At 38.7% G+C, this 17,507-nt stretch overlaps 2 protein-coding genes and 1 pseudogene across 3 annotated transcripts in view; 1 reads left to right on the top strand and 2 right to left on the bottom strand.

The window, feature by feature from the left end:
- Positions 1 to 17,507, bottom strand: part of LOC146560295 (transient receptor potential cation channel subfamily V member 1-like) — an 87,779-nt gene that overhangs the window by 63,193 nt on the left and 7,079 nt on the right. The window lies entirely within an intron of this gene.
- On the bottom strand, positions 11,176 to 11,287 carry LOC146560302 (U2 spliceosomal RNA; annotated as a pseudogene).
- LOC146560303 (uncharacterized) lies at positions 11,356 to 17,237 on the top strand. Of its 2 annotated transcripts, XM_085244284.1 has the most exons (6): positions 11,356 to 11,597; positions 12,377 to 13,286; positions 13,555 to 13,651; positions 14,025 to 14,135; positions 14,582 to 14,748; positions 15,081 to 17,237. In XM_085244284.1, exons 2-6 carry the CDS (start codon positions 12,379 to 12,381, stop codon positions 15,541 to 15,543), a joined length of 1,746 nt encoding a protein of 581 aa, XP_085100410.1. In that variant the 5' UTR covers positions 11,356 to 11,597; positions 12,377 to 12,378; the 3' UTR covers positions 15,544 to 17,237. The 2 variants fall into 2 exon arrangements, with proteins under 2 accessions (XP_085100410.1, XP_085100411.1); XM_085244285.1 differs by lacking the exon at positions 11,356 to 11,597 and having other exon boundaries at positions 13,144 to 13,453.

A 17,507-nucleotide genomic window follows, 5' to 3' on the forward strand; every position in this document is an offset into this window, starting at 1 on the left:
TACTGTATCCACCTCTTTGCATTCCGGATGTTTCTTTCCCCATCCCACCATCCTCTGAAAATATTTTGGTCTAAACTCCGCCTTAGGTCCCTTATTTTCCCACCCTATCAAAAAACGGTATGGTATCGCCAACCAAAACCATAGCAATATTTGACATTTATGCACGTAAGTCTGTTTCAATAATGTACACACATTTGTATAAAACATTGTATCTAACTTCAACGGGACATTTGGTACCCCCTTCCCACCATCTTCTATTTCTTGATACATTTGTAGTCTTTTTACATACTCGTAACCCCCCCATATGAATTTAAATATCCCCCTCATTATTTGTGCTCTATATATCTGTGGCATCGGGAACACGTAGGCCAAATGTAGTAATTTCGGCACTACCTCACTCTTTATAACCAAAACTTTCCCCGAGATTGATAATTTTCTTACTTTCCAAAGACCCAACTTCTTTTCCACCGCGTTCATCTTTTCTCTCCAATTACAAAGCTCATCGCCTTCCTTGTTTCCAAAAGAGATTCCTAAAATATCCATTGGACCTTCACACAAAGTAAAATCACAGATGTTATCTCTTCTACCCTCCCATATCCCCAAATATTTATACTTTGTCTTCTCTTTATTGATCCTAGATCCCGTCGCTTTTTCATAAGCATTTAAAATTTCTATCACATCCCTTAGACTATCATCATCTGCCAAATATAATATCGTGTCGTCCGCGTATTGTGATATTTTTAAACATTCCCCCCGTGGCATCATTATCCCTTTCACTCTTTGGCTTTCCCTTATTGCACAGGCCAAAGGTTCAACATAAAGTACATAAAGCACAACAGATAATGGACATCCTTGTCTCAAACCCCTTGTTTGATACACCTTTTCTGTAAGAAATCCATTTAATTTTATTTTCGAGTTTATGCCCTTATATAAATTCTTTACCCATTTTATAAAGGTCCCTCCCAGCCCCATATACTCCATTGCCCTCCACAAAAATTCGTGATCTACCCTATCAAAGGCCTTTTGCTGATCCAAGCTCACACATATTGCTGCCAAGTTTCTATCCCTCACATATGTAAGTATATCTCTGTGTAATTGCACATTCCAGGTAATTTGCCTCCCCCGTACCCCACACGTTTGATCCTTCTCCACTATGTGCGACATTACTCCTGCAAGTCTATTTGCAAATATCCTACTCAAGATCTTATAATCCACACATAACATGGTTAACGGTCTATAGTTATCAAGTTGATGTGGGTTGCCTTTCTTAAATAATACGGAAACCACACCCATCTTCATACTCTCTGTCATCGCTGATGATAAGAACAGATTTTTTTTTTCCTTTTTTTATTTTTACTTACAACACCATCTTACATTTCCATTTGCTCAACATTCCATTGAATACTTTTCATATTTCACAAAAACATCTTTTACATCATTCATAATAATCCTTCCACCTGTCCTTAATCGTGTCTATTCCCCATCTTTGTAATTCATGCCGATATATCCCCTCAAATTCCCTCTCTATATCCTTTATTGTTCCCATCTCTTTCCATTCATACCCCCCCCTTATATACCCCTGTCTTGCCCTCCATATCTTAAGTTTTGTAATTGATAACAACATACAACGTATTTTATTTTCCTCCTTCTTTTTATCCTTAGGCCTAAGATAAGTTATTTCCTCATATGTCAAAGCCTCTAGTCCCTTATACCTCCTCTTCATTCCAGCCCATACCTTTTTTGCATATTTGCACCCCCATAGGACGTGTTCAATCGTTTCTTCCTCTGTGCAATTATCCCTCGGACATTCCTTTAACTTCCCCAAATTATGTGCATACATCGTAGTCCTTACAGGTAATTTCCTATGTAGGTGCATCCAATTAAAATCTTTCAAAACATTCTTATAACTCTTATCCTGTGCGTATTCCCAAACTTCCGAACTCACTATCCCCTGGTTGTAGTTAGCATTCCTCACCAGTTTCTTATACAGAAGTTTATGATTTTGTATTGTATCCACCTCCCTGCACTCTATATGTCTCTTTCCCCACTTAACCATCCTCTGAAAGTATTCTGGTCTTGTCTCTGCCTTCGGCCCCTGATTTTCCCACCCAATTAAAAACCGGTATGGAATAGCTAACCAGAACCATAACAATATCTGACATTTATGAATATATGGCTTCTTTAACAGCGTACACACATTTGCATAAAAAATCGTATCTAACTTTAACGGAATGTTCGGTACCCCTTTTCCCCCATCGGCAACCTCCTGATACATTTGTACTCTCTTTACGTACTCGTAACCTCCCCATATAAAGTTAAATATTCCCCTCATTATTTGTGCTCTAAATACTTGTGGCATCGGGAACACATAGCCTAGATACAATAATTTCGGCACCACCTCACTCTTTATCACTAACACCTTCCCAGTAATTGTAAGCTTCCTCATTTTCCATAGTCGTAATTTCCTTTCCACCTCTGCCATCTTCCCCTTCCAGTTCCAAATAGCATCGCCCTCCTTATTCCCAAAAGAAATTCCTAGAATGTCCATAGGACCTTCACACAAAGTATAATCACAAATATTTTCCCTTCTACCTTCCCACGTCCCCAAGTACTTATATTTTGTCTTTTCCTTATTTATTTTTGATCCTGTAACTTCTTCATATATTTTTAATATTTCCACAACTTCTCTTAAACTGTCGTCGTCCGCTAAATATAGTATAGTATCATCCGCATATTGAGATATTTTCAAACATTCCCCCCCCCGGCATCATTATCCCCCTCACTCTTTTATTCTCCCGAATCGCACAAGCCAGTGGTTCAACATATAATACATAGAGTACCACCGATAACGGGCACCCTTGTCTCAACCCCCTCGCTTGATGAACTTTTTCCGTGAGGAACCCGTTCAATTTGATTTTTGAATATATCTCTTTATAAAGGATCCTCACCCACCTTATAAATTGTTTTCCCAAGCCCATCTTAGTCATTACCTCCCATAAAATTTCGTAATCTAGCCTATCAAATGCCTTTTGTTGGTCTAAACTTACACAGATTGCCGCCATTTTTCTATCCTTTACATATGCAAGTATGTCTCTATGTAATTGTATATTCCATGAAATTTGTCTCCCCTTCACCCCACACGTTTGATCACTTCCCACTATGTCCGACATTACCCCTACCAATCTATTTGCAATTATCTTACTTAAAATCTTATAATCTACACATAACATAGTGAGCGGTCTATAATTATCAAGTAAATGAGGATTCCCTTTCTTAAATAATAACGAAATCACACCCGTCCTCATACTCTCCGCCATCTCTTCCCCCTCTAATATTTCTTTAAAGACCTCCAACAAATGTAACCCTATCACTCCCCAAAATACCTCATAAAATTCTTTCGTTAATCCATCTATTCCTGGTACCCTATTTACCTTCATTCCCTTTACCACCTTATATGCCTCTTCCATCGTTATTTCCCTTTCCAGAAACTCCCTATCTTCCTCTACTAATCTCCTCTTTAATGACCCCAAAAGAACATCTCTTTTTTCTGTCCCTACTTTTTCTTTTCTAAATAAATCCTCGTAATATTCTTTTACTACCCCCAACATGCTTTCCCTCCCTATAATCTCCTTCCCATCCTTTTCCAATTTCTCTATAACCCCCCTTTTATCCCTACTTTTCATCTTTTTAAAAAAATATGCGGAACACCTTTCATCTTCCTCATACTCTTTCTGTTTTAATTTATATGTTTCTGCTCTTGCCTTCCTCTCTAATAACTCTTCTTGCCTCACCTTTAAGTCTTCAATTTTCAAATCTACATTTTTTTCCTTCCCCTCCTTTTGTATAACATAAATATGTTCTATCTCTTTTTGTAACATATTAAATTCTTCTTTTCTACGTTTAGATCTATCTATACAATATTCTATCGTAAATTTTTTTATCTTGCATTTTACATCCTCCCACCAATCCCCTTTTTTTCCATAAAGTTCTTTTACTTTCACCCATAAAGGGAAGATCTCTAAAAATTTATCCCTATAATCTTTTTCCTTTAACACCTCATTATTTAATTTCCAATATCCCTTCCCGTATTCCATCCCTTCTATCTCCAAATCCACCTCTACCGCCTGGTGATCCGTGAGTAGAACCGGGATCGTTTTTCCCCCTTTAATTTTACACTTTTTATCTATCAAAATATAGTCCAACCTACTCTGTACCCCCCTTGTATTCCTCCATGTATACCCTACTTTTTTCCCCAGAAGTCTGCCCATAACATCCGTTAACCCGTATTGTCTTATAAATGTCTTTAATGGGAGAGAAAATTTTTCTTTTTCTAAAGATACATTAAAATCCCCTCCCACTATAATATTTTTCCTTGTAATAAAACAAGTGTCCATCGACAAAAGGAGTTCTCTTCTTTGTTTTGGATCCACATGTGCATACACATTTATTATCCGGCTTTGGACCCCGTTTTTTTTCTACATCTACCACCATCACTCTTCCCTGTATCACCGTATAACTTTCTTTTATTTTTATACTTTTATTTCCACACAACACTCCCACCCCTGTCCCATATACTCCTCCTATACTCCATGCCGATTCACCCCCCCTCCACTGCTCCGAAAAAATAACAACATCCTTCTCGTCCTTCAAATGTACCTCCTGTAATAAACATACATCAAAATTATAAAACAACAGAAATTCATATACCATTTGTCTTTTTCTGGCATTTTTTAACCCCCTTACATTTAACGTAATTATTCGGAACCTCACCATTTTGTAGTAAAAAAAGGGGTATCTATACACCTAAGCAGAGGGCACTTAATAATTTTATAACAAAGAAACGAAAGAAAAAACAGATACCATCTCCTAGTTGTCTTTTTGATCTTCATATCCCCTGAAAAAAAGGAAAACTTTACAAAATTAGAGCCGAAAAAGAAAAAAAAAGAAAAACCTCTGTCGTCCATTTTCCCCTCCCTTATTAGTCCATGTTGACTTGCGCCAGCAAATTTTTTATAAATGAATCTTCCGATTTTTCTTCACTTTCTACTTCTTCTTCTTCAACGTCTCCATCACTCGTTAAATCACTCATTGGTGTGTGCATACATTCAGTCTGCGTCCCTCTCAACACATACGCTCCCATCTCCCCTCCCTCTTCCATCCGCTCTCCTTTACCTTCTTTCAAATTAGTCTCTCCTGGAGGGACTCCCGAACTCACTTTCCTACGCCTTTTGGCCGACTTTCTTCGTGGCTTAGCTGCCACTTCCCATATTTGTCCTTCTTCGCACTGCTTCTCCCCATTTTTCTCCCCCATCTTATCGCCTTCTTCTTTTCCTTGTTCGGCCCCATCCTCTCCCCCCCCCCCCCCCTTCTTCCTCATTAGTCTGATTCCTTTCTGCTGGTGGCGCCTCTTGTGCGCTTTCCCCAATATTTGTTCCTATATCCGTTTCTTCATACCGCTCTACCTCGGTCCCTGCTTTAGCTGCTTCCGAATATGATCTGGGCCTAGTGCAATCTCTTGCCATATGTGTATCTGAGCCACATAAGTGACACCTTCTAGGCTCTTTGCAGTCTCTTGTGGTATGGCCATTTTTCCCGCAGCTCCTACACCTCACCTGCTCACAATTGTCTGCATTATGTCCCGTACTGCCGCATTTTCTGCATGCTTGTGGCTGTCCTGCATACACCAAAAAACCTCTGTCTGCTCCGATGGAAAACACTGCAGGCGGGTGGCAGTATCCATCTTCCGTTGTCATATCCATTTTAAGTTTTACCCGAAACTGTCTTTTTCCAGTCCATAGGCCTAGCCCGTCCTTTATTTTTCGTACCCCTGGGAGCACTGTAACGTACCGCCCCAGGAAGTACTTAATGGTCTCTTCTGTAACCCAGGGATTATACATGTGCACCGTTAAAATCCTATAATCGTTCCTGTATAACGGGGTTACCATATATTTTTTTAGTTCTTCATTTTCTTCTGTACCACATCTCTTTCTCACCTCCTCCGCGTACTCTCCCGTGCAAAAAGTCACGTCATAGTGCTTACTTGCCGTGCTTTGCTGGAGGCAGTAGATTTCCTCTGGTTGTACCTTCAATGCATCATAAAGAATCCTTCGTCCGAAATTAATTCTGTCATGGAAATCCTTTTCTTTATCCATTAGTTCGAATCTCAAGGTATTCCTCGTTCCATACGACCATGTATTCCTCTCCGAAAAATTGGCCGACGTCGCCGCCATCCTACGTTGCTTCTACGTTGCTTCTCGCCTTGTAACTGATAAGAACAGATTTTTTTTTTTTCTTTTTTTTTTTTTTTTTTTTTTTTCTTTTTTATTTTTACTTACAACACCATCTTACATTTCCATTTGCTCAACATTCCATTGAATACTTTTCATATTTCACAAAAACATCTTTTACATCATTCATAATAATCCTTCCACCTGTCCTTAATCGTGTCTATTCCCCATCTTTGTAATTCATGCCGATATATCCCCTCAAATTCCCTCTCTATATCCTTTATTGTTCCCATCTCTTTCCATTCATACCCCCCCCTTATATACCCCTGTCTTGCCCTCCATATCTTAAGTTTTGTAATTGATAACAACATACAACGTATTTTATTTTCCTCCTTCTTTTTATCCTTAGGCCTAAGATAAGTTATTTCCTCATATGTCAAAGCCTCTAGTCCCTTATACCTCCTCTTCATTCCAGCCCATACCTTTTTTGCATATTTGCACCCCCATAGGACGTGTTCAATCGTTTCTTCCTCTGTGCAATTATCCCTCGGACATTCTTTTAACTTCCCCAAATTATGTGCATACATCGTAGTCCTTACAGGTAATTTCCTATGTAGGTGCATCCAATTAAAATCTTTCAAAACATTCTTATAACTCTTATCCTGTGCGTATTCCCAAACTTCCGAACTCACTATCCCCTGGTTGTAGTTAGCATTCCTCACCAGTTTTTTATACAGAAGTTTATGATTTTGTATTGTATCCACCTCCCTGCACTCTATATGTCTCTTTCCCCACTTAACCATCCTCTGAAAGTATTCTGGTCTTGTCTCTGCCTTCGGCCCCTGATTTTCCCACCCAATTAAAAACCGGTATGGAATAGCTAACCAGAACCATAACAATATCTGACATTTATGAATATATGGCTTCTTTAACAGCGTACACACATTTGCATAAAAAATCGTATCTAACTTTAACGGAATGTTCGGTACCCCTTTTCCCCCATCGGCAACCTCCTGATACATTTGTACTCTCTTTACGTACTCGTAACCTCCCCATATAAAGTTAAATATTCCCCTCATTATTTGTGCTCTAAATACTTGTGGCATCGGGAACACATAGCCTAGATACAATAATTTCGGCACCACCTCACTCTTTATCACTAACACCTTCCCAGTAATTGTAAGCTTCCTCATTTTCCATAGTCGTAATTTCCTTTCCACCTCTGCCATCTTCCCCTTCCAGTTCCAAATAGCATCGCCCTCCTTATTCCCAAAAGAAATTCCTAGAATGTCCATAGGACCTTCACACAAAGTATAATCACAAATATTTTCCCTTCTACCTTCCCACGTCCCCAAGTACTTATATTTTGTCTTTTCCTTATTTATTTTTGATCCTGTAACTTCCTCATATATTTTTAATATTTCCACAACTTCTCTTAAACTGTCGTCGTCCGCTAAATATAGTATAGTATCATCCGCATATTGAGATATTTTCAAACATTCCCCCCCCGGCATCATTATCCCCCTCACTCTTTTATTCTCCCGAATCGCACAAGCCAATGGTTCAACATATAATACATAGAGTACCACCGATAACGGGCACCCTTGTCTCAACCCCCTCGCTTGATGAACTTTTTCCGTGAGGAACCCGTTCAATTTGATTTTTGAATATATCTCTTTATAAAGGATCCTCACCCACCTTATAAATTGTTTTCCCAAGCCCATCTTAGTCATTACCTCCCACAAAATTTCGTAATCTAGCCTATCAAATGCCTTTTGTTGGTCTAAACTTACACAGATTGCCGCCATTTTTCTATCCTTTACATATGCAAGTATGTCTCTATGTAATTGTATATTCCATGAAATTTGTCTCCCCTTCACCCCACACGTTTGATCACTTCCCACTATATCCGACATTACCCCTACCAATCTATTTGCAATTATCTTACTTAAAATCTTATAATCTACACATAACATAGTGAGCGGTCTATAATTATCAAGTAAATGCGGATTCCCTTTCTTAAATAATAACGAAATCACACCCGTCCTCATACTCTCCGCCATCTCTTCCCCCTCTAATATTTCTTTAAAGACCTCCAACAAATGTAACCCTATCACTCCCCAAAATACCTCATAAAATTCTTTCGTTAATCCATCTATTCCTGGTACCCTATTTACCTTCATTCCCTTTACCACCTTATATGCCTCTTCCATCGTTATTTCCCTTTCCAGAAACTCCCTATCTTCCTCTACTAATCTCCTCTTTAATGACCCCAAAAGAACATCTCTTTTTTCTGTCCCTACTTTTTCTTTTCTAAATAAATCCTCGTAATATTCTTTTACTACCCCCAACATGCTTTCCCTCCCTATAATCTCCTTCCCATCCTTTTCCAATTTCTCTATAACCCCCCTTTTATCCCTACTTTTCATCTTTTTAAAAAAATATGCGGAACACCTTTCATCTTCCTCATACTCTTTCTGTTTTAATTTATATGTTTCTGCTCTTGCCTTCCTCTCTAATAACTCTTCTTGCCTCACCTTTAAGTCTTCAATTTTCAAATCTACATTTTTTTCCTTCCCCTCCTTTTGTATAACATAAATATGTTCTATCTCTTTTTGTAACATATTAAATTCTTCTTTTCTACGTTTAGATCTATCTGTACAATATTCTATCGTAAATTTTTTTATCTTGCATTTTACATCCTCCCACCAATCCCCTTTTTTTCCATAAAGTTCTTTTACTTTCACCCATAAAGGGAAGATCTCTAAAAATTTATCCCTATAATCTTTTTCCTTTAACACCTCATTATTTAATTTCCAATATCCCTTCCCGTATTCCATCCCTTCTATCTCCAAATCCACCTCTACCGCCTGGTGATCCGTGAGTAGAACCGGAATCGTTTTTCCCCCTTTAATTTTACACTTTTTATCTATCAAAATATAGTCCAACCTACTCTGTACCCCCCTTGTATTCCTCCATGTATACCCTACTTTTTTCCCCAGAAGTCTGCCCATAACATCCGTTAACCCGTATTGTCTTATAAATGTCTTTAATGGGAGAGAAAATTTTTCTTTTTCTAAAGATACATTAAAATCCCCTCCCACTATAATATTTTTCCTTGTAATAAAACAAGTGTCCATCGACAAAAGGAGTTCTCTTCTTTGTTTTGGATCCACATGTGCATACACATTTATTATCCGGCTTTGGACCCCGTTTTTTTCTACATCTACCACCATCACTCTTCCCTGTATCACCGTATAACTTTCTTTTATTTTTATACTTTTATTTCCACACAACACTCCCACCCCTGTCCCATATACTCCTCCTATACTCCATGCCGATTCACCCCCCCTCCACTGCTCCGAAAAAATAACAACATCCTTCTCGTCCTTCAAATGTACCTCCTGTAATAAACATACATCAAAATTATAAAACAACAGAAATTCATATACCATTTGTCTTTTTCTGGCATTTTTTAACCCCCTTACATTTAACGTAATTATTCGGAACCTCACCATTTTGTAGTAAAAAAAGGGGTATCTATACACCTAAGCAGAGGGCACTTAATAATTTTATAACAAAGAAACAAAAGAAAAAACAGATACCATCTCCTAGTTGTCTTTTTGATCTTCATATCCCCTGAAAAAAAGGAAAACTTTACAAAATTAGAGCCGAAAAAGAAAAAAAAAGAAAAACCTCTGTCGTCCATTTTCCCCTCCCTTATTAGTCCATGTTGACTTGCGCCAGCAAATTTTTTATAAATGAATCTTCCGATTTTTCTTCACTTTCTACTTCTTCTTCTTCAACGTCTCCATCACTCGTTAAATCACTCATTGGTGTGTGCATACATTCAGTCTGCGTCCCTCTCAACACATACGCTCCCATCTCCCCTCCCTCTTCCATCCGCTCTCCTTTACCTTCTTTCAAATTAGTCTCTCCTGGAGGGACTCCCGAACTCACTTTCCTACGCCTTTTGGCCGACTTTCTTCGTGGCTTAGCTGCCACTTCCCATATTTGTCCTTCTTCGCACTGCTTCTCCCCATTTTTCTCCCCCATCTTATCGCCTTCTTCTTTTCCTTGTTCGGCCCCATCCTCTCCCCCCCCCCCCCTTCTTCCTCATTAGTCTGATTCCTTTCTGCTGGTGGCGCCTCTTGTGCGCTTTCCCCAATATTTGTTCCTATATCCGTTTCTTCATACCGCTCTACCTCGGTCCCTGCTTTAGCTGCTTCCGAATATGATCTGGGCCTAGTGCAATCTCTTGCCATATGTGTATCTGAGCCACATAAGTGACACCTTCTAGGCTCTTTGCAGTCTCTTGTGGTATGGCCATTTTTCCCGCAGCTCCTACACCTCACCTGCTCACAATTGTCTGCATTATGTCCCGTACTGCCGCATTTTCTGCATGCTTGTGGCTGTCCTGCATACACCAAAAAACCTCTGTCTGCTCCGATGGAAAACACTGCAGGCGGGTGGCAGTATCCATCTTCCGTTGTCATATCCATTTTAAGTTTTACCCGAAACTGTCTTTTTCCAGTCCATAGGCCTAGCCCGTCCTTTATTTTTCGTACCCCTGGGAGCACTGTAACGTACCGCCCCAGGAAGTACTTAATGGTCTCTTCTGTAACCCAGGGATTATACATGTGCACCGTTAAAATCCTATAATCGTTCCTGTATAACGGGGTTACCATATATTTTTTTAGTTCTTCATTTTCTTCTGTACCACATCTCTTTCTCACCTCCTCCGCGTACTCTCCCGTGCAAAAAGTCACGTCATAGTGCTTACTTGCCGTGCTTTGCTGGAGGCAGTAGATTTCCTCTGGTTGTACCTTCAATGCATCATAAAGAATCCTTCGTCCGAAATTAATTCTGTCATGGAAATCCTTTTCTTTATCCATTAGTTCGAATCTCAAGGTATTCCTCGTTCCATACGACCATGTATTCCTCTCCGAAAAATTGGCCGACGTCGCCGCCATCCTACGTTGCTTCTACGTTGCTTCTCGCCTTGTAACTGATAAGAACAGATACTACACTTGATCTTAGCCAAAAGGCCGAGAAGCGATGGCCTCCCGCAGGTTCCTGGCTGAGCCGCCTTCTCGGGACACTTCTCGCTTGTGACGGTGGACGATCTGATTTCCTCGTGTCAGCATTGTTCCCACATCATCATAATTAATGTTGTTCCAGGTTCAACATTGCAAGTGACCAATCACCTTCTTGTGACGTCATTCCTTTGCGACTTCGAAATACCCGCCTTCGAGTATTTCGAAATACAAGTGAAGAAGCGAAAAACCGCCGCCTGTCCGCCGAATTTGAAGTCAATTCGCCTGTCCGCCGAATTTGAAGTCAATTTAGGATACTTTCCTTTAATAAACGGTAAGCATTATACATATGTTCCTCACTTGGCTTGCTGTTTGTTTGCTAGCGATAGGCTACTTGACGACAGCATTAGCTAACCAGTGTTCTCTAGACCAGCGTTCCCCAACTTTTTGGGTGTTTCGTGGCCCGGGGGTTGGGTCAGGCAAAATTGCAGTAGCTTCCCTGATCATTTTACAAACATAAGTGAAGAGAATCTGGACTAAAAGGCCTAGACTTATGGTTGTGTGCTGAATCTATGAATCAAACTATCACCTGGAAACATAATTAACTGGTCCATAGCTGTGAAACTGGACATGAGTTCTTGATTCTATGGAGATTAACAGTAATCCAGAAATTTACAAATTTGTCCTGGTACATCGCGTAAATGTTGTCCCTGGGACATCGCGTAGATGTTGTCCCTGGGACATCGCGTAAATGTTGTCCCTGAGACATCGCGTAAATGTTGTCCCTGGGACATCGCGTAAATGTTGTCCCTGGGACATCGCGTAAATGTTGTCCCTGGGACATCGCGTAAATGTTGTCCCTGGGACATCATGTAGAAGTTGCCCTGGGACATCGTGTAGATGTTGTCCCTGGGACATCATGTTAAAGTTGCCAGAGACATACCATATGAAAGTTTAGCTTCTTTTAGCCCCTGTTTGTTTTATATTATTTTATATATATATTTTTTTTTAATATTATATTTAATATTTACATTGTATTGCAAAAAACCCCAAAACAAGTTAAAATGAATTAATGAATATTGACTAATTAAATCTTCGTTATTTTTCCACCAGAAATGGACGACATAATTAGAAGAAGTGTTCTGAATGACGAAAAAAAAAGAACTGGAAAAGACACACAACTTTGTGTGCATGTGTCACAATGCCAGGAGGACCCATTCAGTGTTGTGTTAGAAAAATTGAACTCATTAACCCTTCATGGACATTATAAATGTTTAAATGTTGCCTCAGGTAAAGACAGGAAAAGAGACTATTACAAATTCAACTGCATCAGAGCTGGGGAAAAAAGTCGAAACAGCTACAGAGCAGTGGGCTGTAAGGCCTATGTTTCATTTAAAGTACTCAAATGTTGGAAAGACCACACAGTCATCGTGCAGCGTACATATGATAAGCATGATGGGCATGATCCTTCGGACCCAAAAGACGCACATTTCAACAATATTTCCAGTGATTTGAGGAGGAAGATTGAGGAACTGCTTTCCCTTGGAACTAAGCCAGCCATCATACTAACCGAATGTCATAAATGGGCCAAAGAACATGGACACAGAGATCTTCACAACAGAGAGCATTTTGTCACACCACGTGACATTGACAGTGTTAGAACCTGCATGATGAGGAAGAAGCACTTTAACTGTGGAGACAGTCAAAGTGTACATACCTTACTTAATGGAAAACATCAAGAACATGTTCTCTTCTATCAACCATACACATCTGACCAAGAACTAATGATTGTTTTGCAGACACCTGTAATGAAATCAAACATGGAGAACTATGCAAAACAGTTAGTATTTGTTGACACCACGCACTGCGTTAACCAGTATTCATTTCCCTTATTCACACTTGTTGTAAGAGATGATCATGGGCATGGAGTCCCTGTGGCCTATGCTATTGTCAGCAACGAAAGTCAGAAAACCCTGGAAACTGTTCTTGGAATAGTTTGTGAGCATTTCCCAACTTCCCCGAGGTAAATAATACATTGACAGCTATTAATTTTGAAATAATTCCTTTTCAAAAAAGTTATAACATGCCAGAATCTAATGCTATAGCTGCAGCATGGGCTGCAAAAAACTTTCCTTTCCAGTTGTTAAAGTTATTCCTATAGGCTGTATGCAGTATTTTATATATCTACTTGTGAGTTGAAATGTTTAATTTGGCATTGAAGTGGTGCTTTGAGATAGCAAAAACATTTTCATACTGTTTAATCTCATTTAGTGTTTTCTTTTTTTCTGTAGAGCATTTATGGTTGACAAAGACTTTGCGGAAATAAATGCTTTGCAGAAGGTTTTTCCAGAGTCAGCTATCCTTCTATGCTGGTACCATGTCTTGCAGGTAAACCACATTGTTTTCTTTTCACGTTGTCTAAGATGCACCTGAAACACATTTTTACAACAGGGTCCTGTTGTTATGATTTGCCTCATTGTGATATTCACCTACTCAGGTTAATGAATATAAAGGGATAAAATGTTGAGTGACTATGTCCATCCATTTAAGACCACAGTGCACTCATCTTCTGGTGGCTGCTTCCCAAAGCTCTTTTTGACATTTAAAAATATGTTTGCCTGGTTGATTTCTGTAATGCACAGGTCCTCTTGTCCAGTGAGTGACAAAGTTATTTTTGGACGTCAGCTTTCTTTTATGCTTTTTGTACAGCTGCTCCTCTGTCTCTCTCTCCAGATTAACTTTTTTTCTCTTACATTCACAGGCTGTTAATCGATGGCTTTCAAAATCAGAGTCCGGGGTCCATGGGCTTTCTAACACCCAAAAGAGAAATGAAATCATTTCTTTCTTTTGTAAGCTGAAAGCTTGCACATCTGTAAGTGTAATTTGTCTATTTCACATTTTGATTTCTTGATTACACTAAGAGCATAATAACTTTCAGTTGCTAAAAAAAGTTACAGAGATACAAAATAGATTTTTGAAACAATTTCTAAAACTGGCTTCTTATCTTGCTTATCAAAACAAGTACTTAAGCTGTGCAGAACATTATTGTGTCACCCACTGTGCAGGAGAACTTGTGAGTGGGATTCTTTCACAGACAGATGCTGAAACCAAATATGCTTATAGGTTTAGTGTTCCTTCTTAGCCATTGTAAGGGAAGAAATAATTGCTTCTTAATACAAAAACACGACATATTATTAATAACTTAAAATTCTTAATGTTATTCAATAAAAGGAAAAGGGCTTCAATACATAATATTAAAGATTTCAATAGGTCTGTTAAATGGATTGAAATATATTCTGTTGCATCCAATTCTCTTAGGAGGACGACTTTAAAGCCACATCAGCAGAGTTCTGCCAGACATTTAAGCAATACCCTTTGGTGTGCCAGTATTTTCAGAAGCACTGGGAAGGCATTGGCCACATGTGGTGTGACTACGGCCGTCGCTTCAGTCACGCTCGTTCTGAAACAAACAATGTGATTGAAAGGTATGATTTATTATTTTGACCTCATTCAATTGTATTGCTGAAAAAAAGATATTATGCTTTAATCCAAGAGGCTAAACTGAGTAGGTTCGTCATGTCATTGCCAGAACAGGTTTTAGGCAAATCCTTTAAATTCTAGCAGCGTTTTTTATGTTATCACAACAAAAAACAGAGTAGGTGGATTTGCCTAAATCAGCTAAACCGGCACAGAGCATTCCTTTATAAAAGACGTGTGCAATAGGTATTCCAATTTTTTAAAAAATAATACAGTCTTGATTAAAACTTTAAATTCCTTCAATTACAGTTACTAATCATTTCAAATAACTGTTTTTCAGATTTTTCCACCGCCTGAAATACCAGTTTTTATCTGGCTACAAGAATAGGCGTTTGGATGATCTGATTGAAGTGCTCCTAGGGAAGGCCGACGACTACTTGTCAGTCATAAAAACCCTGCAAGATGTGGGCCGCATGAAAAACAGGTTTGCTGACACCTTGTCTCAAGTTTCAGACTCTGCTTCAAGACTGATGGAAAGTGGTTGGGCTCTTAAAATTACAGTCAAGAACAGCCATGGAGTTAATGCATATCAAGTCCCATCTGAGTCAAGAGAAGACATGGTGTATGATGTCTGCCCTGTTGAGTCCTACTGCAACTGTACATATGGCTTACGAGGACTTCTTTGCAAGCATCTAGTGTTACTTGCAAAATTAGCAGAGGCTGACAATGACATCTATCCAAACATGGAAACAGACCTTGGCAAGAATTGCAGTGAAAGAAAGGCATTACTTTGTACACTGTGAGGACTTGAAAGTGATAAAAATGCCAAGTTTGTTTGGGAAATCTGTGTTTTTTTGCATCGGCTGAAACACTTCAGTGCACTTGTTGTACGTTCTCTCACTATAACACATGTGCTTGCCTGAAGGTGGCTTGTAGCCATTTTAAACAAATGAAAAACTCTCTGAAAAGTCCTCTATCAACTTTGAATGACACTCCTGTAGTTGAAAGCACAGACAAAAAATGCACAGAAGATGCAGTTGGAAAACTAAATGCTGTTTTAGACACAGTTAAACAGTGGGCATTCATTCCAGAGGGTATTACTGCAATGATAGATGAACTGCATACAAATGTCTTAAAAACAAAACAAGTAGGCAAAAGTATATGCCAGTACGAAATAAAGACGACAGATAATGCACGCAAAATTAGGCCATTGTATTCTAGCAAGAAACGTTCGGCCAGCATCGACATTCCAACAGTCTGAAAATGAATGTGAACAGTCGATAACCACTGAAAGAGAGACATACTCTGGAGAAAATGAAAACCTTTTGGAATACAAAACAAAAAAGAGAAGAGTTAAAGCTAAGTATATGCACAAGTAGACTTTTGTGTGACATTTCAAAGGGACTGCATCCATTACTTCTGTTTATTGAAACCTAAAGCTGAATAGCTGTCTTAACTTTCTGCCAAGGAACAGATGAAAAGAAATTGTTTGCTCTCTCAAGCAGTTGTTATTTATGTGTGTTATTCATTACTTTGGCTTGGTTGCTGTTTTTGATACAAATTCATCTGTGCCCATTGTAATATTTTCATATGTTACTATTTTTATATTGCTATGCATTATAAATAAAGGATTACTTATTACTATTAAAGGTCTGCATTTGTAATTGTTGGTATTATTTATAAAATATGCGCTCTTAAGTTTTTTGCTCCATAAAACGATACCTGTCACTTTTTGGACATAGAGTATCAGCTGTTGAGAATCCTGGCTCATACAAAATAGAAGTAAAAGGTTTCAACATCCAGCCTTTTTATGATTAAATACAAAGTGTAATAACAGAGTTATTGGGGTGTGATTTTGTTAATAGTTAGTCTTAAGTATAAGTTTAATAGTAATGAGTAAGAAAATATAGCCAGAATAATGGAATGAGACTAACACCTGACCTCACACTGAGATTTGGTATGAAGTGGCATGTTTGTGCTAATGCTGACATTGGGGCTCAGAGTTCCTCTGTGTGTATATATTTGTGAACGTTAACTTGGCTAATGTCCAAGGGTTTGACTGCTTTCCTGTTGGATTGTATCACAAAGAACAGGGATAAGAGCACCAGTGGCCGTGCACACCCTCATCTCTCTCCTTCACCCGATCATTAGTGTTGGAAACCGGCATTAGCTCAGAGTAGATTAGACTTCAGTATAGTGCAAGTGATTTGATTTTATGATTATTTGATTCAGTTTTTTCTGTGTTCAAGCTCAATTACTTTAATAAAATATGTTGAATTCAAACAAATAAATAAACAAATAAACTGTGGACATTACCCTTTTAAACCTTTCTGAAACAAGACAGGTAAAAACCAGTGTATAAAAGTTTACATAGGTATAAATAGCTCTAACACTTTACTCCAGCCTGGCGTCCACACATGTGGACATCACATTTTGGGTTATTTAGACCAAAATACTAAATCTTGATCAACAAGTGCCTGATATACAGTTATGAGGACATTATACGGCAACTGTTCTATCGAAATTTCAAATTAATGTCCTCATATGTGGCTCTCATTTTTCTCAGAAACAAAAATTAGGTAAAAAAAACAAAACCTGGTAATTCTTTCTTTTTACATTCATCGGGTTCCAATCGGCCCAAATATCAAAGAGAAATTAAAAATGCATGCCATGGAAGATTTCGGGTCTTAGGGGGTTAAAATGACCAGACCCCTCCGGCCTGTTTTCCAGGCCACTAAATTAAACCCAGTCAATTACCAATTGAACA

Source organism: Mchenga conophoros, linkage group LG14 (genome assembly GCF_057382185.1).
Source record: "Mchenga conophoros isolate Kocher_MC1m ecotype Shallow Benthic linkage group LG14, M_conophoros_male_GT1.1, whole genome shotgun sequence".
Classification (NCBI taxonomy): Eukaryota; Metazoa; Chordata; class Actinopteri; order Cichliformes; family Cichlidae; genus Mchenga; species Mchenga conophoros.

Bases quoted from the DNA above. Each gene is read 5' to 3' on its own strand.
- LOC146560303 (XM_085244284.1), top strand. From the start codon at position 12,379: ATGGACGACATAATTAGAAGAAGTGTTCTGAATGACGAAAAAAAAAGA. The intron at 13,652-14,024 runs GTAAACCACATT...TTACATTCACAG, and splicing joins GCTGGTACCATGTCTTGCAG to GCTGTTAATCGATGGCTTTC. The intron at 14,749-15,080 runs GTATGATTTATT...ACTGTTTTTCAG, and splicing joins ACAAACAATGTGATTGAAAG to ATTTTTCCACCGCCTGAAAT.